The 25,962-nt window shown below is 45.5% G+C and overlaps 1 protein-coding gene across 1 annotated transcript in view; it reads right to left on the reverse strand.

Moving 5' to 3' along the window:
- TSR2 (TSR2 ribosome maturation factor) overlaps window positions 1-22,091 on the reverse strand; it is a 47,518-nt gene extending 25,427 nt beyond the window's left edge. The window contains exons 1-2 of the mRNA XM_085629856.1: window positions 21,932-22,091; window positions 5,217-5,307 (exon numbers count right to left, since the gene is read on the reverse strand). Coding sequence (XP_085485982.1) covers window positions 5,217-5,307; window positions 21,932-22,009 — 169 coding nt within the window. The 5' untranslated portion in view covers window positions 22,010-22,091. The remainder of the gene's footprint in view (window positions 1-5,216; window positions 5,308-21,931) is intronic.
- Window positions 22,092-25,962: the final 3,871 nt, after the last annotated feature.

Consider the following 25,962-nt stretch of genomic DNA (forward strand, 5'->3'; position numbering starts at 1 on the left):
CAAATAGCTGGGGGAATCTTAAAGATGACAAACGCCTCTACTTTTAAACCCATCAGCCCTAGTCTTGAAATCTACAAGATGAGGGCCAGAGCGGCTGCACTATACGGAGGGGAACTATGGGGGCACGTTACTAGACCAGGATTGTCTAAGGTTGAGAACAACTTCCTGAGACAACTGCTTGCGCTCCCCCAAAGTACACCCCTACTACCGCTGAGGCTCGACCTAGGTATTCTCCCCATCCAGGAGGAACTAGCTATCAAACCTCTCAGGTTTTGGAGGAGGATTTGGCTGACCCCTGAGCTGGAGCAGTATAAAACAGAGCTCCAAGAAATACTGAGATTAGGTAGGGCAGCACATATCCCCTGGCTTTCCTATATCAAAGATGAATTTACGAACATGGGTCTTGCAGATATGTGGGTGAACCCAGCAATAGCTTGCAGAGAGATCTCAGGGAAAACATTCACTGAGTTATATCGATTTCGATGCTCTAATGCGTGGCTCCATGATTCAAAGAATGGTACCATGGTGAAAGCATTCATTGAGATCAAATCTGTTTATTCATTCGAAGATTTCATGGATGTAATTTTCCCTGTTATGGCTAGGAAGCTATATATACAATGGAGGTTTGGTGCACTTCCCCTAGCGTGTTTAACAAGCAAATGGTACCCGACTAGGTCCTCACATTGCATTGGCTGTGGCATGAGTAAAGAGGATGAAAGCCACATCCTTTTTTTCTGTCCTCTCTATACCAGAGCGAGGCAGAATTGGATTGTACCTATCTGTAGGAACCTTGGATTTAGGAAATGCTCTGACGCACTAAGGGTTTTTAAGACTGAAACTGCAGGTCACATTGTATTTGCCTTAGCCAAGTATCTGCATGCTTTCTGGATTAAAAGGAGTTTTATACTATCTAATACCGCCTAGTAGCCGGGCATGTTTTCTGCTTGTGTAACCTCAGTTACAGATACAATGTTGTGTCTTAACACTAATACTAACATTGACATTGATTTACATTCCTGATTTGCATTGTCTATGTCATTTTAGGTGCTCTTTTTTTTTTTTTTAATATTGTAATTTTAATGTCTATAATATGCTGTGTACTCTTTTATGGCTGAAATATTGCCGAAATAAAGATTTAAAGAAGAAGAATCGGATGCTCTCTGCACACACCCCTGGTGTCTCTTATCCCTATTAATGAATCTGAGACTCTCTGCACAAACCCCTGGTGTCTCATGACCCTATTAATGAATCGGACGCTCTCTGCACACACCCCTGGTGTCTCTTAACCCTATTAATAAATCTGACACTCTCTGCACACACCCCTGGTGTCTCATGACCCTGTTAATGAATCTGACGCTCTCTGCACACACCCCTGGTGTCTCATGACCCTATTAATGAATCTGACGCTCTCTGCACACACCCCTGGTGTCTCATGACCCTGTTAATGAATCTGACGCTCTCTGCACACACCCCTGGTGTCTCATGACCCTGTTAATGAATCTGACGCTCTCTGCACACACCCCTGGTGTCTCATGACCCTTTTAATGAATCTGACTCTCTGCACACACCCCTGGTGTCTCATGACCCTGTTAATGAATCTGACGCTCTCTGCACACACCCCTGGTGTCTCAGTACCCCGTTAATGAATCGGACACTCTCTGCACACTCCCCTGGTGTCTCAAGGCCCTGTTAATGAATCTGACACTCTCTGCACACACCCCTGGTGTCTCATGACCCTATTAATGAATCAGACACTCTGCACACACCCCTGGTGTCTCATGACCCTGTTAATGAATCTGACGCTCTCTGCACACTCCCCTGGTGTCTCATGACCCTGTTAATGAATCTGACGCTCTCTGCACACACCCCTGGTGTCTCATGACCCTTTTAATGAATCTGACTCTCAGCACACACCCCTGGTGTCTCATGACCCTGTTAATGAATCTGACGCTCTCTGCACACACCCCTGGTGTCTCAGTACCCCGTTAATGAATCTGACGCTCTCTGCACACACCCCTGGTGTCTCAGTACCCCGTTAATGAATCGGACACTCTCTGCACACTCCCCTGGTGTCTCAGGGCCCTGTTAATGAATCTGACACTCTCTGCACACACCCCTGGTGTCTCATGACCCTATTAATGAATCAGACTCTCTGCACACACCCCTGGTGTCTCATGACCCTGTTAATGAATCTGACGCTCTCTGCACACACCCCTGGGGCTGTCTTCACCCTGTTAATGAATCTGATGCTCTCTGCACACACCCCTGGTGTCTCATGACCCTATTAATGAATCAGACACTCTGCACACACCCCTGGTGTCTCATGACCCTATTAATGAATCAGACACTCTGCACACACCCCTGGTGTCTCATGACCCTGTTAATGAATCTGACGCTCTCTGCACACACCCCTGGTGTCTCAGTACCCCGTTAATGAATCGGACACTCTCTGCACACTCCCCTGGTGTCTCATGACCCTTTTAATGAATCTGACACTCTGCACCCACCCCTGGTGTCTCTCAACCCTATTAATGAATCGGACACTCTCTGCACACACCCCTGGTGTCTCATGACCCTATTAATGAATCGGATGCTCTCTGCACACACCCCTGGTGTCTCTTATCCCTATTAATGAATCTGAGACTCTCTGCACAAACCCCTGGTGTCTCATGACCCTATTAATGAATCGGACGCTCTCTGCACACACCCCTGGTGTCTCTTAACCCTATTAATAAATCTGACACTCTCTGCACACACCCCTGGTGTCTCTCAACCCTATTAATGAATCTGAGACTCTCTGCACACACCCCTGGTGTCTCATGACCCTATTAATGAATCGGACACTCTCTGCACACACCCCTGGTGTCTCATGACCCGATTAATAAATCGGACACTCTCTGCACACACCCCTGGTGTCTCTTATCCCTATTAATGAATCTGACACTCTCTGCACACACCCCTGGTGTCTCATGACCCTATTAATGAATCTGACACACACTGCACCCACCCCTGGTGTCTCTCAACCCTATTAATGAATCTGAGACTCTCTGCACAAACCCCTGGTGTCTCATGACCCTATTAATGAATCGGACGCTCTCTGCACACACCCCTGGTGTCTCTTAACCCTATTAATAAATCTGACACTGGCTGTACACATCCCTGGTGTCTCATGACCCTATTAATGAATCTGAGACTCTCTGCACAAACCCCTGGTGTCTCATGACCCTATTAATGAATCTGACACTCTCTGCACCCACCCCTGGTGTCTCTCAACCCTATTAATGAATCTGAGACTCTCTGCACAAACCCCTGGTGTCTCATGACCCTATTAATGAATCGGACGCTCTCTGCACACACCCCTGGTGTCTCTTAACCCTATTAATGAATCTGACACACTCTGCATAAACCCCTGGTGTCTCATGACCCTATTAATGAATCTGACACTCTGCACACACCCCTGGTGTCTCTTTATCCGGTTAGTGAATCTGACACTCTCTGCACACACCCCTGGTGTCTCATGACCCTATTAATGAATCGAATGCTCTCTGCACACACCCCTGGTGTCTCTTAACCCTATTAATGAATCGGACACTCTCTGCACACACCCCTGGTGTCTCTTAACCCTATTAATGGATCTGACACTCTCTGCACACACCCCTGGTGTCTCTTAACCCTATTAATGGATCTGAAACTGGCTGTACACATCCCTGGTGTTTCTTAACCCTGTTAATGAATCTGACGCTCTCTTACACAGCCCGGGGGTCTCATGACCCTATTAATGAATCTGACACACTCTGCACCCACCCCTGGTGTCTCTCAACCCTATTAATGAATCTGACACTCTCTGCACACACCCCTGGTGTCTCATGACCCTATTAATGAATCTGACACACTCTGCACCCACCCCTGGTGTCTCTCAACCCTATTAATGAATCTGAGACTCTCTGCACAAACCCCTGGTGTCTCATGACCCTATTAATGAATCGGGCGCTCTCTGCACACACCCCTGGTGTCTCTTAACCCTATTAATAAATCTGACACTGGCTGTACACATCCCTGGTGTCTCTCAACCCTATTAATGAATCTGACACTCTCTGCACACACCCCTGGTGTCTCATGACCCTATTAATGAATCTGAGACTCTCTGCACAAACCCCTGGTGTCTCATGACCCTATTAATGAATCTGACACTCTCTGCACCCACCCCTGGTGTCTCTCAACCCTATTAATGAATCTGAGACTCTCTGCACAAACCCCTGGTGTCTCATGACCCTAATAATGAATCGGACGCTCTCTGCACACACCCCTGGTGTCTCCTAACCCTATTAATGAATCTGACACACTCTGCATAAACCCCTGGTGTCTCATGACCCTATTAATGAATCTGACACTCTGCACACACCCCTGGTGTCTCGTTATCCGGTTAGTGAATCTGACACTCTCTGCACACACCCCTGGTGTCTCATGACCCTATTAATGAATCGGATGCTCTCTGCACACACCCCTGGTGTCTCTTAACCCTATTAATGAATCGGACACTCTCTGCACACACCCCTGGTGTCTCTTAACCCTATTAATGGATCTGAAACTGGCTGTACACATCCCTGGTGTTTCTTAACCCTGTTAATGAATCTGACGCTCTCTTACACAGCCCTGATGTCTCTTAACCCTATTCATGAATCTGACACTCTCTGCACACACCCCTGGTGTCTCTTAACCCTATTAATGGATCTGAAACTGGCTGTACACATCCCTGGTGTTTCTTAACCCTGTTAATGAATCTGACGCTCTCTTACACAGCCCTGATGTCTCTTAACCCTATTCATGAATCTGACACTCTCTGCACACACCCCTGGTGTCTCTTAACCCTATTAATGGATCTGAAACTGGCTGTACACATCCCTAGTGGTCTCATGACCCTATTAATGTATCTGACAGTCTCTGTACACAGCCCCAGGCGTCTCTTCATCCTGTTAATGACTCAGACACTCTGTACACAGCCCCACTGCATCTACACTGTTAGATACAAAACGACACTGCCAAGAAGGTGCTCTGTCACCCCCGCCTCTCCCCACAGGAGCTCTCCATAGCCTCACATTAGACAGGGCCCAGAATTCACTGCTGCCCAGAAGGACGGTTCCATAGCTCATCGCTAGTTACATAGTGACAGTACCTAGAAGCCAGTGGTGCCCATGAAGCCTTCACTTTGCTCTCACCATTACTGTGGAAATACTCCGCCACGGCTCCCACCATCCACTCAGCCTTCTCCTGGCTGTAGGCGCCTCCGAAGCCGTTGTCTACCGCGATCTGAGGAGCAGAACACAGAGGTAGTTGCAACAGGAGGCGAGGCTTGCTAGGCAAGAGAGGAGGGGGCGGCCAGGCAACAGAGGAAAATGGAAAGACGAGGACAGCAAGAGGCAGAGGAGGCTGAAGTATCGACTTGCAGGGGGCAGAGGGGACCAGGGAAGGAAGATAGCGTGTGAGGGGGCAAATGAGGGAGGAACGTGGCATGATGAGGGACAGAGGTGACCAGGGATGGAAGATAGCGTGTGAGGGGGCAAATGAGGGAGGAACGTGGCATGATGAGGGGCAGAGGGGACCAGGGATGGAAGATAGCGTGTGAGGGGGCAAATGAGGGAGGAACGTGGCATGATGAGGGGCAGAGGGGACCAGGGATGGAAGATAGCGTGTGAGGGGGCAAATGAGGGAGGAACGTGGCATGATGAGGGGCAGAGGGGACCAGGGATGGAAGATAGCGTGTGAGGGGGCAAATGAGGGAGGAACGTGGCATGATGAGGGACAGAGGTGACCAGGGATGGAAGATAGCGTGTGAGGGGGCAAATGAGGGAGGAACGTGGCATGATGAGGGGCAGAGGGGACCAGGGATGGAAGATAGCGTGTGAGGGGGCAAATGAGGGAGGAACGTGGCATGATGAGGGGCAGAGGGGACCAGGGATGGAAGATAGCGTGTGAGGGGGCAAATGAGGGAGGAACGTGGCATGATGAGGGGCAGAGGGGACCAGGGATGGAAGATAGCGTGTGAGGGGGCAAATGAGGGAGGAACGTGGCATGATGAGGGGCAGAGGGGACCAGGGATGGAAGATAGCGTGTGAGGGGGCAAATGAGGGAGGAACGTGGCATGATGAGGGGCAGAGGGGACCAGGGATGGAAGATAGCGTGTGAGGGGGCAAATGAGAGAGGAACGTGGCATGATGAGGGGCAGAGGGGACCAGGGATGGAAGATAGCGTGTGAGGGGGCAAATGAGGGAGGAACGTGGCATGATGAGGGACAGAGGTGACCAGGGAAGGAAGATGTTATGTTAAGTCTATAAATGCGCTTGAATGCCCATAGGCGTTTTAGTCAAAAGTACCCAGTAATAAATACAAGAATATAGCACATTCTGCATTGAACAAACAAGTTTCAAAGCCTTCCTAAACATTAGATTGGGCTTGGCTCTAATTTGCAGGGGGGAGAGAGTTCCAAGCCTTTTCAGCTCCAATTATGAAACTTGTTTCACCCCAGGAAGATCTTTTAAACCTTGACACTGCCGCACATTTTGCTGTCGCGGATCGTAGTGTCCCACCTGGGACAGAGCAACAAAAACGGTTTATGTGAAATTCTGGGCCTATGTTTAGGGCTTTGGAAGTGATTCTCTGTCTAACTCGCAGCCGGTGCAACTTCCTGATAGATTTAGATTCTGCCTGGCTCGAGGGCATACGTTGCATTCAGCTACATAGTTGATTACTGGTGTTTCTGCCTCAGGCCACAAGGAATATATTTGGACCAATTCTCACTTTTTGTTTCTATACCTGCATGACCGGCCAAAGATTACATTGACAACACTACATTACTTTATGTTGTAATTCTCGGTTTGGAGATACATTTCGTCTTGATGTTGTAATAGCTGTCTAATAGACATATTTGATTGTTTTCCAAAGCAAGTAAAAATGCTTTATGGGATAGTGCATCTTGACCAGAATAAAAAATGGTGTGTACAACACCCATCCCCACCTCCAGTTAATTGGTGTGATTAGTGGAGGCTTTCCAGAGTGGAGTTCAGCATCTTAGTAAAGAGTCCAGCAGGTAGTTTGCAACTCCCTAGTGAAATGTGATGACAGTCTTGGTCAGAAATAATAAAGTCCAGCAGAGCAGGATGAAGACATTGTAACTTTCTAAGACTGTGACTGGATGCCTGGCTCCCCAACAGCTAATGTATTTTGTCTTTAAATGCAGCGATGATTGTCACTAATTCTATCACTTTAATCCTATAATTTTTGGCCTGCAGACTTTTTCCAAGTTTAATGTGTTTATGAGAAGACGGCTCCTTAGGCACATCCAAAATATCATCCTCTGCACAAAAAGTTTAGCAGCGTCAGGATGAACCAACACTTGAGCACAAGGCAAAAACTTATTAAAGTGTTCAAAAAGCTTTTTTGGCTTCCTTGGTCTAAGCAAAACTATGTCCTTTTGCAATAAGTTAGTAATCAAGGCATCGTGAGGGTGCAAACTGAGTAAAGAAGCAATGGTAAAAGTGAGCACCTAGATACACTGAATGTCATAAGTATACTTTCAGATGAACCATTCCATCGCCATTTGCATTTTTTTTCCTCTTCTTCATTTGTAACCATTTTTGACTGTTCAAGAAACAAAACAAAAAAATCTTCCGAAACTAGTACCTCCAGTTTAGAGGCTTACAATCTGACCATACTAGTGGAAAGAGCCTATGACACTTATTTGGCACAGTTGTCCAAAGACTTGGATTAAATCAATATATCTTTTACGTAAATGTTTATGAATCTGCAAAGGAATTCTCTTAACACCATTTTTTTTTGTAAACAAATTTAATTTGTCAAATGCACATTCAGCGGAGCTCTGTAACCCAGAGGCTTTCGTAGCATCTATGAACAAAATCCTGACTTTGACAGTTTTCTCATGGAATAACAAAAGAGGAATAAAGAAGGGACATGCATATAAAATACAACCGAATTAAACAAAAAAAACAAATAACACCCCCCACCCCACCGCACAACCAACCCAGCAAAATCAGCAAGTATGATCGGAGCTACAGTTCTACCTTCGCTATGAAACATGTCCAAAAGACACCATGCCGCCCAATACGCGTATGTTATTTGCCCCCCCCCCCCCCCCCCCCCAAGACAAGGGAGGAAAAGACTACAACCCACACAATCCCTACGCTGGAATGGGCTCCAATTCCAATCCCCTGTAATCTGCCCAGCGCTTCCAGATTTTATGTTTACGCAGGCAGCCCCGTGCTATAAAAATGGGGGCCTCAAGGCCCATACAGAAATCCAGCCCTGCCTTCCACACTGAGACGGAGGGTGCGGCTGTCGCCTTCCAAGCCCTCGCAATGTCGCGCTTGGCAAGGGTAAAGCCCAGGAGCATCAGGTGGCGCTTGTAGACATTGCCCCCTATATCCTCCATTGCATGCAGGAGCACAAATTTAGGAGACCGAGGGAGATCCCAACCCAGAACCTCTGAGAGGCATGCCAGTACACCCCGCCAAAACCTAGTTAGCGCAGAATAATCCCATATAGTATGCAGCAGAGTCCCTTCTTCATGCAAGCAGCGAAGGCAATTCGGGGATGCCACCAGACCAGCCCTGTACAGTCTGACTCTAGTAAAATACACTCTATGGAGGTATTTAAACTGGATGAGTCGAAGGCTCATAGCAATAGCCGCCCCGCGTGGGGAGGCCAGGGCCTCCGTCCAGTCCTCCTCCTCAAGTGAGCCCCACATCCTCATCCCATGCCCTGCGGAGACGCTGCAGAGATGGGGAGCAGTGCGTTACCAGGGACTGGTACATTTTTGATATCTTATGGTCCCGCAGGTCCCCCATGAAAACTTTCGCCTCTACCGGACTGAAGTCGGCTAGCTCCCCCAGGCCCACCAAGCTAGGAGAGAGAGCATGCCGGAATTGCAAATATTTAAAAAATTGTGTGCGCGGCATTTGAAAGTCCTTCTGCAAGTCCTGAAATGATTTCAGGACAGGACCCCTCATGACATCCCCCAAGGTGGAGATCCCAATCGCATCCCAGTCTTGGAAGCCGGGCAAGGCCGCCAACTGCGGCAGACGTCCCTTTTGCCAAAGCGGTGTCTCTCGAGTTGGGCAATTCCACCAGCCCATCCTCCGCAACGCCTGTCTCCAAACCTGAAACACCAGCTGTGTCACACTCGGCAAAGAACGCCACAAGGGCGCAGAATAGAGGAGTGTATGTAGTGAGTGATCTCCCATTAAAAGGCGTTCTAGGGTATACGCCGGATCCGACCTGTCGCCATACCACCATTCGTTAAGAACCAACAGGTGGGAGGCCTTATAGTACGAAAGAATGTCGGAAGTAGCGAGTCCCCCACAGTACGTGGATTTAAAGCAAGTACGGAGAGCCACCCTAACAACACCCCCGCCCCAGAGAAACTGGCCTAAAGCCGCATTAACCTGGCGGAACCAACCCGATGAACACAATTTTTAAAGAATTTAAAAGCTTCTGGATTATTGTATAAGCCAAAAGGTATTTATCAATGAATGCTTGAGGACACTAACTGGTACTGAAAGCTTTTTTCCGCTTATACCCCTGTTGAATACAAACAAGGCGATTAAGCTCCTCGCAAGTGGAGCTTGCTGTAGGCAACTTCAGATCGCATGTGGATGAGTAAAAAAGGAATGAGTGCTAATGGGCAGCAATTCTGAACGATGATATCAAGTCACAGTAGTCGGTACATGTCCTGAATTCTCCATTAGTGTTTCGGATGAAAGATAGTAAGGAATGAACCAGTTCTTTAGATAGTGGTCTAAATAAGTCCTCTTTTTGGCTCTATATCTTTGTATAAATTCTGCTATACTGGACATCAGCCACAGGAGTAAGATCAGTTTTACAGTCATATGATCTGTCAGGAGAAAGTATCTCTGCTGTGTCCTTATTGAACACATCAAAACAAGCATTTGCAATGCAATAGGTCTCACATTTACAAAAGTTTGAGTATTTTTTAAAACCTAAATAAAAGGCCTAAATCATTGGCATTGTCTAATAGCTTAACCTCTCGAAAATGCGAGACATATTGCATTGCAAATGCTTGTTTTTTATTCTTTCCATCATGCTGCAGAGCAGCTGCGCTCTGCGCGAAAACAATGACAAAGTCGAGAGCTGTCTCGTAGGTGAGACCTATTTTACAAAGCTTTTTTCCCTGACTCTGAATGGGAAAATAAGGTATTGGCCTATGAATGGAGAAGCTGTGCAGAAAGGTTATTTGCTAAAAAAATTAATATGTAACCCCTTCTATCCCACCGGCAGGCCCCTATCCAGCCCATAGAAATGCACAGTGAGCATGTATGTAGGTTCCTCAAAAATAAATATATCGAGGCACATGGAGTTAAAATGTGCCTGTTTTCGTATTACATGTGCTCAACCATTTTCACTCATGTCCCGGATTAGCCTCTTTTCTTTGTAAAAATGTAAATTAGTGCAGTTGTGGGAAGACAGCCACCAATCTGCACAAAAAAGAACAGCAATTAATTACCACGTAACTCTTTATCTACATGCTGCATTGCTAGCACGCATTTGTTTGTGCGCACTGTCCCTTGAAGTGAGCACCTCACGCATCTAAGACGCTTGACGCAAGAGCGTTGAAAGTAATTCCGAGGTTACAGCAATAAAAGGCCTCTGGCCAGCTAATTAGATTTAAGCTAAGTGCACGGTCAAAAAATAATAACAAGCATAGCCAATAGGTCTCGCCTTTGGGACCTTATAAGTGTTTAGCCATGTAACAGTTGCATAATTAAATACTTATAAGGTCCCAAAAGCGAGACCTATTTGGCTATGCCAAGCGGCCGGGAAAGTGAAAGCGACCGCGATCACGATCAAACATCAAAGCGGTCGTGAAAGTGAAAGTAATCGCGGTAAAGCGCTGCGCCCGCGCCCGCGCACTGTAGCTCTAGGCTGGCCTGGTAGCACTTTTTGGAGCCCTCTCAATAAGTCTCGCCAGACCAGCGCATGCGCTGGGTCAGGCGAGACCTAAAAAAAAGATGGAGACCGCTTGCTTAAGTCAGGAATCTTATTGTTTTCTAGAACTCTGTCTCATGCTGTTACGAGTCGCCATTTCAGTGTTTTGCGAGCACTTTTATTCTTTAAAAGAGAGCAAAACTCGGATGTACTTTTAAACTCCATAAACGTGTGCTTGAATGACGAGCATTTGCAATGCAATAGGTCTTGCATTTGCGAGAGTTTAAGCTATTGGCATTGTGGCATTGTCATGTATAATGCCAATAGCTCAAACTCTTGTAAATGCAAGAACTATTCAAAGAAGCGGCTGCAATTGTCCCGGGCTGTTTAGAAAGTGAAAGCGCGCATGCCATGCTGAATTATGCGAGAAGCATGTCGTGCCCTTTGTACGAGAAACTATTTAAAGAAAATAGTGCTTACAGACTAAACAAGCATTGGCATAGCCAATAGGTCTTGCCTTTGGGACCTTATAAGTGTATAGTTATCCAGCACAATATCCTTGGTGCAACAACATCAAATGTTGCATCATGGTTAAACACTTATAAGGTCCCAAAGGCAGGGGTGGGGGAATCATATCACCCGACGCATGTTGTTTTTATTGAAGGGCAAGAAGATTTAATATCTATTTTGTCCGACGGACAAGTAGACATTGAATCACGTAAATAAAATAGGCTGTGGGGACTCTGGAGCTCACAGCCAATCATTAAAGCTGATTGGCTAGCAGCCCATGACTTCACTGGGCTCTAGCCAGTGATTGGCTGAGGAGTGAAACGTCTCAGCAAGCAGTTGAACTTTGAGACTGTCGCAAGCGAGGCAATTCTACATTTCAGGTAAAATTAAAGCACTGCCATAGCGCTGCTAGAGTGTTATTTTGCCCAGCTTGCATATAGATTGCACTAAAATATTGGAAGAGAACTTGTCTGCCTGCTGACGGACCATGTCTAATGCGGCGTCATTTTGGCTGCAGATAGCGTGGGCTCTCATCGCTGCTATTGCAAGCTGCGCACGTTTCCATTGGCGAGCAGAGTGGATTAAAACTCCCTTTTCATACCAGATGTGTGATAGATTGGGCAATTCCTCTCAAAAATAGGCAATATCTTTCCCATTTGTGTGAGAAAATGCTCAATTGGCCAGTGCCTATTTTTCGGGTTTAATTTAGCCCGTTGTGTGCATTTATTTTTTAAGCTGCAGCGGCGCCTCAGCGTCGTCGCTGCAGTTTATCTGTCGTAACTGTAAAAGGACACTTAACTGTTCCCTTCAAAGTTCATTGCGGCCAGCGTGGGTACTGCACATATCAAGTTGCATCACATCAGTGCCAGGACTTCAGACTCATCTGAATGCGGGGGTTAAAAATACATTTGTTTTTGGAAAGTGAAAGTAGCCGCCTCACTGTTTTAATGCTGAAGGCGCGATAAAGTGAGGCAGTGCTGCACTGGGGAGAAGGAAGAGGCGCTCACACAGTAGCAGTTTAAAAACCTCAGACGGAGAAAGTGAAGGTGCAAGGAAAGCGCATGCAGTCACATCGAGCCTGATCTACATTGGCATAAAGTTAATTGCGGGCGTGTGCTTATTGTCTTACGGAAGGGCGCTGCCTAACTGAGTGTAAGGAGCAACTGTAACAGTGAGCCACACATCGTTTTAATTAACTTTGCAACTTCAGCTGCGCCACGCTCCAAGCGTAGCAGAGAATGCCTAGAGCGGGTCACAGGGAGGCACCTGATATACTTCTAGCAGAAACCTTGGTCTTCATTCTGAAGACTACAATGATCGCCTTAATAGCGTCTGCCAGAATAATGTCCCCTCTGTAGCATAACACATTATTTGATAGGATTTCTCGTGAACTCTGCCAATAGTGCTACAGTTAGAAATAAACAAATGTGTCCTTGTAGTAATGTAACTGGCGCTCATCTAAAGCGCCCCAATACGTTCAGGTCGAGTTTGTGCTATTAAACTGCAAAACAAATGTCAGATTCTCTTATTAGGAATGCACTCTCAGTCTCAAGGTCATATGCAAGGGTAGTCGAGTCGTAAAATAACTCGGGCTAGAATGAATTAGAAACAAGTGAAACTGGGAGGTGGTGAGGAAGAAGTACTACCATTAAAGAAGAAGAGAAAATGCGGATTTCACTTGCCAGCAGTACAACTCTGTTGGTGTGTTCATTTGGTATGTACTAGTTTATACAAATAGATATGCAGAGCTCTGCCAATGAACACAACTAGATCACTCTGACTGACTGCGCTTCTGTGAAACAGGGGGGCCGGGCCTCTGAATAGTTCTGCAATGCACTTCAGCTCTTCCTCAATAGCTCTGTAAATGCACGTTCACGTTATATTATTTAATCATAGTCCGGGATTCTTTTGGTCAATGTATCTCTACAGTCTTACTTGAAGCAGGTGTATACATGTCTGTGATGACTGTCCGTTATTTGTGATATGTCTGCATGCTCTGGGATAGTCCAGTATTCTGGATAGGGAGTGGTTTGTTGGCGACAGATGTTCATTATTAGTGATCATGATTTTTTTTTTTAAGCAGTTAGTTAAGTAAGTACTGGTTGCAATTAGTTGTGACATTGTGCAACAACCTTCTTGAATGCAGTTTATTTACAGTAGTTATCTGCTATTTGTGACGTTGCAGAGTTCTTGACAGTCCGCAACTATTTAGATACTCTTTGTGAAAGAGAACCTCGCTTGATGAATTAAAAAAAATAGCTTCCATGCTTAAATTGTGTGATCTTAGGCAAATATTTTATTACACCAAAACGAACTTTTTCTTCATAATTAAGGCTCCCTGTTTTTCGTTTTTACTGATTTTTACAGATAAATGCAGACAGAAAACCATTTATTTTCTTATCTGTATTTATTTTAAAATGTGGATAAAAACAGAAATTGGGTGCTTTTTGAGTGATTATAAATACACTTTTTCATGATTGCCAGGCCAATAACTGTGCGGATTGATAGGTAAGGGGGTTAAAAAAAGGAATTTTAGTAATGAGTCTTAAACAGCAGTTGAAATGCACACAGCTGATACTGAAATGTGCATATTTTCACATAAGTGCATGGATTTATCTTCTGCATGTGTTCCTATCACTGAAACCTGGCAGGCATTCAAGCGTGACTGCATAATGATTTACTGATTTTAATAAAACAATATATTAATGTTTCTCTGGCAGCCGGAGCCCTTATGTTTGATGTGAGATGGGAGTAGGTGGGACAAGTGGATTTTACAGGACATTTAGATCTTAGTGGCATTGTGTCCCTTGGACAAGTAGATTATTTGGAAAATTCCACACCCCTGATGCTTAAAAGTTATCATAAAGAAGTGGGAGAAGCATTTTTGTTACCTTAGATTTGACTAAGAAAGTATTATGTGCAACAGAATGACCATATTTATAAAGAATTAATAATAAGTAATGACTTGATGGTTTTTTTGCCCTTTGAAAGCTTGAAACTTGTATCTGCCTGTCCCAATTGTTGCTTATTATAGTTTTTATTGTTAAATGGGAGGGGGGGGGGGGGGTATAAATAACAGTAGAGTGAAGGTTAGTTAGTGCACTGGGCACGTTACCTCCGCAGGATCCTTCCTAGCCATGACGGTGTTGTTGTGTCCATTGACTAGGCTGAGGTCCAAATAGATGAAAGGGAGAGCAAAGGCACAGTGAGGCTGAGTGAGGCAGAATAAGGCAGAGTAGGGGATGCGGTTACACAGCTGAGCCCGGGTCCCTGGTCTCTGGGATGTTAGTCTTGTGAGGATGATTGCTCCATATGGACCTGGTCAATGCATACTATGTATAGAGACGAATGTCTGGAGCGCCAAGAAGCTGCTCCAGCTCTTTACACTTCCGGTGAATTAAACATAGTATAAAGCGCCAAGAAGCGGCACCAGTGAGGTTTCCAACTGAACATTATCATGAAACAGCAAACACGCATGGAAAATCACCATTAACAACCCAGTGTTAGCAGTGAGCCAGAGCTGATGTCAGCCCCTGTGTGGGGTCTGCTGAAAGTTAGAGTGGGTCCGTAGGTGAAAGGAGGAGCCCCACCGCCCCCGGGCATGAACAGTAACCAGGGCAGAGCTGCACAGGGCGCTTCACCTACGCAGGGTCCTTCCCAGCTATGACAGTCCTGTTGTCTCCAGTGACTGGGCTGAGGTCCGGATGGATGAAAGGGAGAGCAACAGAAAAGATGCGATATACCAAAATGTGTCAAACTCGCAGCGAAAAGCGCCGTAAACAAGCCAGTGTTAGCAGTGAGCCAGAGCTGACGTCAGCCCCTGTGTGGGGTCTGCTGAAAGGCAGCGCGGGTCCATGGATGAAAGGAGGAGCACCACTGCCCTCGGGAAATGAACAGTAACCAGGACAAAGCTGCACATGGCGCTTCACCGTCATAGGGTCCTTCCCAGCCATAACGGATAATATTGTGAAAAGAAGCGTTAGGGCTAATAAATAATTGGGATACAATGAGGTGGAATGAGCACCATGCACGTAGCTTATAAATTTAGAAAGTGCAATAATTACCCAGTGGGCTTCAAAGCGCTGTACAGTTCTATGTATGCAGTATGCATTATACGGGAATGAGGCGGAATGAGGCTAAATCAGTCCGTGAGGCTCAAACAGGTGAAATGGAACACCTTTAGGCAGAGTGAGGGATGCGGTTACACAGCTGAGCCCGGGTCCCTGGTCTGTGGAACATTGGTGTTGCGAGGACGATTGCTCCACATGGACCTGGTAAATGCATGCTATATATAGAGAAAAGCATTGGCATAGCCAATAGGTCTCGCCTTTGGGGCCTTATAAGTATTTAGTTAGGCAGCACAATATCCTTGGTGCAACAACATTAACTGTTGCATGGCTAAACACTTATAAAGTCCCAAAGGCGAGACCTATTGGCTATGCCAATGCTTGTTTTTATTTTGCCTTTTTCTCTCTCTCTCTCTCTTGCTCCAGGTCAAAGTTTAATGAGGAAAACAACTCACAGGCCCCAGGTTGGTGCCCACCACCAGCAAACACCGGCGCAAATGAAGCACGGACTGCCATCCCAGTCACAACAGTAGCGCTACACAACCCCCCTGAAGCCGGGTTCACTGATGACGACCCCCGCTATGTTTTTAACATACAAGCAGCCCGATGAAGCCAGCTGCGTTCAATTATTCTCTTGTCGCGCCTATCGTTAGAACTAAGTGCTGTGGAAAACGAGTGATGCAAATTATTTTATTTTACTTCACTTCACAACAAAGCAATGTATCCTCTCTCAGTAAGTTTCTGAGTGCCTTACTGTTCAACTATATTAAAATGCCCTGGTGAATCCAGTTTCGACACCTAATAAACTCCTGTTAAAAGGCGAAAGGTCCAGCTTAGGTTTGTTTCAGCTCGCCAGCTTGAAATCAACGTCTGGCGCTATCTACCGATTCCCGGGTATATACTTATGTAATCACTAGATCGTTTTCGTTCTGAATATATTTAGTCGAAAGTCCGAAAACGTATGTCCCGTATATAGAAATGAACAATAATAGAAAATACATATGTTAATTATATAGATTCTTAAACTTCTAAACCATTTGTAACTGTACAATTGGTATTTGCACTGGGTAAACCAGTAGTGTCAATGCTTAGTAAATTGTGCGACTTGATTTAATATTGATATAGAAACGGCGCACACAAAGCAACTCTAATCATGGTACTACACTCGTACAACTACACTGATTTAGTGTGATTCTCGCAAAATACATAAACGGTTGTAAGTTGTACGTTCATTGTGATTAATAGAGCGGGGTCTCGACGCAGGCACTGGATGGCTTGACATTTCCACGGGTCCCTGTGCTAGTAGTCGTCATGTAACCCATTTTACGCACACACAAAGGCCAGCGCTGCTTTCATACTCCTGGTGATTTGAGAGCATGTTCTACAACTAGGAACCTTAGAAATAGAACAAAGACAGGTATTTTTGTTAAATCTAGATTGTCAATTGCCATGTTCGCTTGAGTTACCACCTACTAAAGAAGAAATATAACACAGAAATGGTGCCCCTGGTGCTGCTTTATTGGCTTTCCCAGTAATGGGTCTAGGCGCCTACACACAGAGGGCGATAATGACGTATGCAGCTCATCAGCAGATAAGCGCGGCATCAAATAAGATTCGCCACACACTTCAGCGTCGGCTTAAATGCGCTGGATTGATGACATCCCCGCTTCTCCTCTTCAGCTTCGCAGTGGTCCCACCATCAGTGGTAATTGGCCATTTTCTACAGTTCACATCCATCGCGTTGAATTATGGATGTCAGGCAAGGCATAATAAACCTAGGAAGCCGTTGCTGTCCTCGAGGCGTGATCACCGCGTCACGTGCTCGCAGGTGTGCATTCTGAGAGCTGCACTTCTTGCAGGCACGGCCTGCTTTCAGGTTGCGTAGGCGTTTTGTTTGGGAGCGAAGGAACGTATGAGCCCTTTAATTCGGAAGCACAGGTCTTCCTTCAGCAGACATCACGCATACAAACCCGCGTGACAGGCAGCCGACGCAGGCCTGTCAGGGTCCACCTGCTGCCATATCCAGAACATTGTAGTTCAAAGGCCAGTCTTGCAGCGCAGCATGAGGAAAATACCAAGGCATCGATTCCTGAAAATTCAGCAAATAAGGCTTCGTTTTACCGAGTACATTATGTACGCTTGCAAACGCAATGTAAGGACTTTTAGAACAAGCCTGCGAGTGGTGTGCGCCGCGCGCCACAGCAAGCTATCTGTTTTCAATTACCGCGCACGCATCTGTGCACGATAATTCAAAATAGATGTGGCCTGTGCGGGTAACCGCAAGCAATAGACCGTGGGCGGAGCAAAGGCGGGACATGCACCCGCCTTTGCCCAATTTTGTGCTGTCTTTCTCAGAAAGACGCACGCAAAGGCGAATAGCCTCTGAAAGAAAACAAACCACACGCACGAGCGTGTGGTGAGCTTTCCAAAGCTCTTTTACTGTTTACATAAAGTCTCGTCAGAGCAGCGCATGCGCGCTGCTACAGGCTCGACCTAAAAAAGGCTGGGAGACAAACTGACCTAGCGCCACTGACTGTTCTCTGCCCAGGAGTAAAGAGCCTAAGAAACCCCGGGCTACCCCGGTGATGCCAATCTTGCCAACCGATCTATCAGCAGCACATGATTACCAGTATCAAAAGCCTCTGATAGATCTAATAGGATGAGGACCGGACTACCTCGTTGGTCAAGGAATCATCTATTCTGCTCTGTGGCTTTGATTAACGCTGACAACTTACTGTGGCCACTGTGAAATCCAAATTGGTAGGGTCTAATAGATTGTTTTGTTGAATGCAATCCGTCAGTTGTTTGTTCATGATTTTTTCAGCTGTTTTAGCTGGTAAAGATAGCCAAAAAATAGGTTGATAACTCTTCATGTCCTAAGGATTGAGAGCGGGCTGTTTAGTTAGTGGAAGCAGAGAGGCTCTCTTCTAGGTGGTGGGAATGAACCCTGTCCTACACATCAGTTGAAAGACTTCACTCAGCTTGGAGGCAATAGTATCCGGGCGGACATGGCTCAAATGGGAATCCAGATTTAACCAAATTAATCAAAATCGCCGCTTCCTCTTTTGGTGGAGGGGTGAACTCTTTAAGGAGTGTTTTGCTCTGTATATGACTAGATGTATAAATCAAGTTGTTAGAGGGAGAAGTCAAATTGATAGGAGAAGAGAAGACAGACTCTGAAAATCTGTTTTACACCTCTTCAAATTTGTGCTGAAAAAAAATCAGCTAAGGTGTTACAAAACGATTGGCTTCAGCTAACCCGTTTGTTATATGTTTCTGTTGTCAGTTTTATAACAATCTGGAATAATTCTTTAGATGACAGCATGCATGAAAAGGAAATGTCAGTGAGAGGATAGGCACTCAGGCAATAGAGGACTTGGGTGGAAGAAGCAATGACGGAGGAGGTAGGACTGAGGAGGGAGGGTATGCCAGGGACTGCTGAGACCAAGGGGCATGCTAGGGAAGATAGCCCGCAGGGGGAGAAAGGAATGTGAATGGAGAGGAATGGGAAAGGCCAGGGGAATCTAAGGGAGAGGACTGAAAAGACGGTGCAGCGGGGCACAGGAAGTAGATCAGCAGAGAGGAATGCAAACATCTCAAGTTGTCTCACATAAGAAGTTAGGATATCACCTTGTTTGATATCTCAAGCATACAATTGGTTTTATTCTGGTGAGAGTATAGAGGAGTGGCACTCATGCATTTACATACTTTGAGACGATTATCTGCATGATTGTGTTGAGCTGTGGGTGAATCACAGAATTGCTTTAAAAATAATGATATCTAGAAACAGATGCCCCATCTCTAAAGCTTCCGCCACATGTCCGACGAGTTACCTGTGCCATCAGTACAGAGTCACCTTTGCACAGTAACTTCCTACCCTGATTGTTTACTAGAGGAGTACTGGTGAAAGTAAACGATAGGATGCAGTTCAGATGTGTCTGTGAGTCAAGGGCATACTCAGTCCCTCTCATGTCACCCAACCTACACGCCTGTATATACGCTTCTCATTCATTTCATAAAAATAAAAAAGTAATCATATGTTATCTCAGGATAATGTGGGTATTTGCAAGGAGACACCAATATCTCAATGTTTTAGTACTACCTCGGATTAACTCTCAGTTAACACACACTGCTGCTGGTAATGTCCTCCTGTGGACACAGATTCGGCTCAATGAACGTGGAGGGAAAGGGAAAATGGGAGGACCCCAAGTAGACTCCCCCCACACGTCCTCTTTTGTTGTTAAACTCACTAAGTGGTCATATAGGAGACGTCCTGGGTGGACGCAATAAACCTTGATGTGGCTCCTGCACTTCATGTGCTGCCCCTGGGTGGAACCAATGGGCATTAATTTGTCTGCTTGGAACAAGTGCAGGTCATGTGCTCTTTCAGTGTTGCTCTTGGAGACAGTATTTGGCATTGATCCCGACTGCCTGTTTCCAGTGCATGCCGTGGGAGACTCCTCTGTCGCTTTTGAGTGGATCTTAGCACGCACAGTCTGAAATATGACTTGAATTGCCAACGCTTGATGACATAGGGATGAATGTCAGTTGTACGTTTGGCAAAAAGCCACAGCCTCATCTGTCCTTTTGCCCCGACTCCTGTCCTTTTTTCACCTCTTACTCCCACACGGTCTCTTCCCTTAACTCAACACATTCTTCCCCCAGACTCTACTAGATGTCACCTCAGCAGCAATTCTGTCATTAATAGGTTGACTCAAAGTGCAGTTTCCTATTGGTTTGGCACTGATGCCAGAAGGGTAGTACTCTTTCAGCTTTGAGTTGACTTCATTTCGGACCTTATTGCAGTGGTTAACTGGTTAAAAAAAAAAAAGTGCCAGGGCCCTGGCCAGGAGGCAACAACAGCATGCAACACCTATTGTCAATGACAGTCCCAACACAACTACTAACATCACACTCCTACAAGTATGACAATTCAAACTATATGAATAAGAATGGCTTTGGTGGCAGGTATTAGTCCTTTTTACTGTATATTAAACGAATAAACAACTGTTGTTGTCCTCATCTCTAAATTAGATATACAGTGTCCCCATGTGACAGACTGTCATGAGTCACGCTGTTGACAATTAAGTGCGGGGCAAAGCACCGGTAGCCACAAACTCAAATTAAGCACTGTTTTATCATTGCTTGGCACTAGGAGGAGGGACTGTGATTCGGTCACATCTGGAATGACAGCATAGAATGCCTCATTACTTCCACTATCAGCAGATGGTAGCTATACGCTTGCATGCCTGCTCACAATCACTACACAACTGTACGCGCAATCGCTGGAATGACAGCCTACGAAACAGACTGCATAACCTCTTAAGGACATATGGTGCACCAGATTATATGACAGTTTACACCACCATAATACACAGATAGGACTCAGCACTGCACTTACAAACTGTCATTAAAGCACAACACACTATAACTCAGTTTACTTAACAAATGGCTCTAAGGTTGTAAGTATTTTACAGAAAAGTGTGTTACACATCTACCAAGTACTTCAGTAGCGTCTCTGGGTTAGAAAGTGCTATAAAATTACCAAGACTATAGAATGCAATATTTCTACCTTGGTAATGGTACGAAACATCCCATAGAACTGCAAACACACAACCTTAACCTACATATAAAGGGAACTGTGCAATAAATTTGCATGAAATGCACATTGCAAAATGCTTGACATCGCATGAAAACAGCATGACAAATTGTAACCCTAAGCATGACTTAATCACTAACACTGGTTTCCCATAGGGTCATTTGCTCCCCAGCTGCATAGTGCTTCATCCCCTCGTCATGGGTAGAAGAGCTATATAAATCCTCAAACCATGGTTAAATAACAATTTGTAGAAAATGTTGTCTTTTTCGTAGTAGACTCCTGCCTAGGTTTGATTTTGTCATTTGGGAAATACCTCTGAGAGCTATAAAATATTTTAGTAATTTAACTAGTACTGCTTTTCAATTCCCTATTTCACATTTGAAAGATATCAGCTTTTGCCGATTACACCACTTTTTCACTGCTTGACATAAAAATACCAGGAGGGTTACTGGATAGGAGAAACCCTACATTGAGGGGGGAGAGGGGGGGACAAAACAAACTACAGGTAGCAGTCGTGTTCTGAGAAGACTCTGCGCTCTGCTACTCTGGCCTGGGGGGGTGGGTGACTGCGCTCTGCTACTCTGGCCTGGGGTGGGCGGTTCTGCGCTCTGCCCTAGGTGTTGATCGGGTCTAGTCCTTGCGTGCGATGGATTGCTCGGCGTTCTTTCACTTTGGTCTGAAATGCCCGCGTTGGGGAGTTAAGCCCTTTGCTAGCCCGGCCGGTCGAGAGGGTGCAGGGAAGCGCCTGTGCCGTGGACGGTTCCACTTCACTGAACACGGGAGGGGGCGTCCCACTGACCTGCAGCACGGCCCAGTTCTCCAGCGCTGCGCGGATGCCCTCCTGGAGCAGCCCGCGGGTGTCGCTGCAGGCCGCCATGACCGGAGCTACCACTCCTGGTCCACGTAAGATTCTCGCGTGCGTAGCAAATGCCAATGAGGCGTGTCCACACCCGAGCGGAGATCCGATCCCATCGCAAGATGGACTCCGCTCTTGTGTGTAAACTTGTGTGTAACGGGAGCACCTCGCGGACATTTTGGAATGGGAATGTAATCTCACGTATGTGGCATGACTGAAGGGGCCTATGTTGACGTCCTCGTGTAGCCCCGAACTAAAATGTCTGCCACGTTGACGTCTTTCACCTCGAGAGGTCTCTGTTGTCGTCACAGTTCCAATTAAAATCTAGAGTGCGAACCTTTGTGTTTGATGATGTACCTACATGAGAAGAAACTTGCCATAGTATTTCGTACCCACTAGGCTTCTGCCACCGAATAAAACGTGGTTTAATCCTATGTCAGGACTGGAGGTGTGGATTATGCATTTTTTTCACTTTAATTATATAGTAGTCTCTTTCAAAGAACATTTTTAATAATAAAAAAAGACAACCAGAACTACAACTCCCATCAACCCATGGGGTACAATTGTCCATAACAACAGTCCTCCAACCACATTACATTCACATGTCCCTATATATCCAAGACATCCCTTCTTGTTTCTCTTTTTTCTTCACTACATCACACATCAGTTAAGTCACACTCTGTTATTATCTTGTTTACAACATACTGTATTATATATACATATATTTATATATTACCTACTGGCGGTCGCAAGTAGGTAGTTATAGTTAGGACCACGTTTCCATAGGAAATCCGCAACATTCTATTCTGAATAACTTTTGCGCCGGTCGACGAATCCTCGTGAATTTTTCAAAATAGGTGGGGCGCTACGCTCCGCTCCTACCCTGAAAGTCTCGGGGGGATTCGTCAAGCGGGGGCTGAGATAAAAGGGGGGGTCCCAAAACGCGTTTTTCCATGCATTTTTCCATAGGACCTTTAGACACAGCTACAGCCCGAACGGCTGAACAGAATTACTTGAAATTTGGCAGAGAGGTAGTCCTCAGGTCAAGGAAGTGCCTTTTGTAGGTTTGGTGTAAATCTGTTCAGTAGATTCTGAGAAAATAGCCTTTAAATCAATATATATATCTGAGCCAGCTTACGGTGCGCTTACCGTACGCGTACGGTGGCGTGCGCGAGCGCGATTCTGATTGGCTCTTAGATCTTAGTAAACATTCGAATCGGCCGAAACCAGGAAGCGGCGGCCGCCATTTTCTCTCTCGCACTCAGAGTGGGGCAGCATAAATGAAGCCCAAAAATGTGTAAAGGGGCAGTATATTGAGATAATAATCACCCAGCAGTGATATACGGGCCCCCAAACAACCCCCAAAGGCAAAATTCTTTTTTTTTTTTTTCGAAAAATCGCCGATTACGCTTACCGTACGCGTACGGTAAAAATTAAAAAAAATAAATAAATAATTATCCACACTTTCCACACCCCATGTGCAAATGGTGCCGTAAGGGCTCCATTTGTGCATGGCATATCAAATAAATGAAAATAATAAAGAAAACATTTCACAACGATGCGCATAATATGTCCCCCATGTGCGCACGGTGCGCATGTGCGTAAAGTGGGCGCAAAGCGCACCGCGTGCTCACTGTGCGCGCACCGTGCGCGCACGGAACGAACTGCGTTAACTGGGCGCGCACGCCACGCATGGCGTAAAGTAAGTTAGCATTTAAAAAACCGTACAAATTCACTGAAAAAACCATAGGTTTCACACACGTTATAGTTAGGAATTAGCATTTAAAAAACCTTGCAAATTCACTGAAAAAACCATAGGTTTCACACATGTTATAGTTAGCTGTACATTTTACTGATAAAAAACCAATGAAATTCCCCCGTTATAGTTACTGTAGGCAACTATAACTCACACGACCGTAATCCTCTGCTGATGACATATGTGTCTTTATGAAAAAAAAATATTTGTAATATATGTATAGCTTAAATTTAATGGAAGAAGACATGGGCAAATAAGTGTCTAAATACAGTATTAGCATCAGCTGAGGATTACGGTCGCGTGAGTTATAGTTGCCTACAGTAACTATAACGGGGGAATATATATATATATATATATATATATTCACTGAAAAAACCATAGGTTTCACACAAGTTATAGTTAGCGGACATTTTACTGATAAAAAACCATTGAAATTCCACGTTATAGTTAGTGCAGGCAACTATAACTCACGCAACCGCAATCCTCTGCTGATGACATATGTGCCCACTTTACGCAGTTAGTGCCGTGCACGCACGGTGGGCACGCGGTGCGCTACGCGCACCGCGTGCCCACGTTACGCTGAATGGGCCATGTACGCACGATGCGCTTCGCGCACCGTCCGCACACGGAGGCCGTATTAGGCACATCGTTGTTAATGGTTATCTGCAGATTGTCTTTACAAAAAAAAAAAAAAAAATTAGGCCATGCACTAAAGTTGCCCTTCGGGCACCTTTTGCACACGGGGTGAGGAAAACGTGGGTATTGTTTTTTTTTAATTTTTTTTTACCGTACGCGTACGGTAAGCGTAATCGGCGCTTTTTCGAAAATAAAAAAATTTGCATTTTTTGCCTTTTGGGTTCTTTGGGGACACCGTAACAATGACTGGGTGGTTGGGAGCTGTCTATCAAGCCGCTTTTACTGTTTTCGGACTTTGTTTTTCCTCCACTCTCCTCAGAGTGCGAGAGAGAAAATGGCGGCCGACACTTCCTGGTTTCGACCGATTCGAATGTTTACTAAGATCTAACAGCCAATCAGAATCGCGCACGTAAGCTGGCTCAGATATATATATTGATTTAAATGCTATTTTCTCAGGAACTACTGAACAGATTTACACCAGACCTACAAAAGGCACTTCCTTGACCCGAGGACTACCTCTCTGCCAAATTTCAAGTAATTCTGTTCAGCCGTTCGGGCTGTAGCTGTGTCTAAAGGTCCTATGGAAAAATGCATGGGAAAAACGCGTTTTGGGACCCCCCTTTTTTCTCAGCCCCCGCTTGACGAATCCGCCCGAGACTTTCAGGGTAGGAGCGGAGCGTAGCGCCCCACCTATTTTGAAAATTTCGCGAGGATTCGTCGACCGGCGCCAAAGTTATTCCAAATAGAATGTTGCGGATTTCCTATGGGAACGTGGTCCTAACTATAACTATCTACTGGCGACCGCCAGTAGATAATATATATATATATTCAAAAATAAGATTCTCCTTGGTAGGAAGAAAGCCGTCCAGCACTCCAGAGGGATTAGATCATTCTGATTTTATTTAGATGAAAATATATATATTCGTAACAACAGCAAACACTGAGATTCCAACACACTGATATCTTCCTGCTTTGATGCTTTATCATTCCTTTGTTCCTTCTTTTTAGAAGCTTCATACAGCGCAGCACACAGATTTTAATTCTGCAAACAGCCAACATGTGTTTCGCGCCTCATTGCGCTTCTTTGGGGCTTTCGTATATGTATCCTATCGTCTTCCTGCTCCTTTTAAGTAACCTACAATAGGCCTCTTTGAAAATTAGCAATCGCTAATTTGAATTGTACGCAATCGCATTGGAGAACTGTTTGGAACCGGCCCTTATCAAGGGGTTTTCATAATCATTAACAATCAACGTAAACACAAGGAAGTTTTACTTAATGCCAAAGATGTATCACGTATGAAAGAATAGGTGAGATCATTACTCATGAGCCAAGAAGAGGCCTATTGTAGGTTACTAAAAGGAGCAGGAAGATGATAGCTGTTTCTGACTGGGATCTTGGTAACCAGGACCCCAGTCTTTGTGCTTTTCCCCCTAAAATCGGGTTGGTAAGTACTTAGGTACTCAGTTTGGAGATGGTCATCGCCTAATGATGCATGGTCACTCTATGTATCGTCATGGCTGCTGCACTTACAACCCGGGAGAATGGACTCCGAAGGTTGTAGGGTGTTCTGCTCATCCAGGG

Source organism: Triturus cristatus, chromosome 10 (genome assembly GCF_964204655.1).
Source record: "Triturus cristatus chromosome 10, aTriCri1.1, whole genome shotgun sequence".
Classification (NCBI taxonomy): Eukaryota; Metazoa; Chordata; class Amphibia; order Caudata; family Salamandridae; genus Triturus; species Triturus cristatus.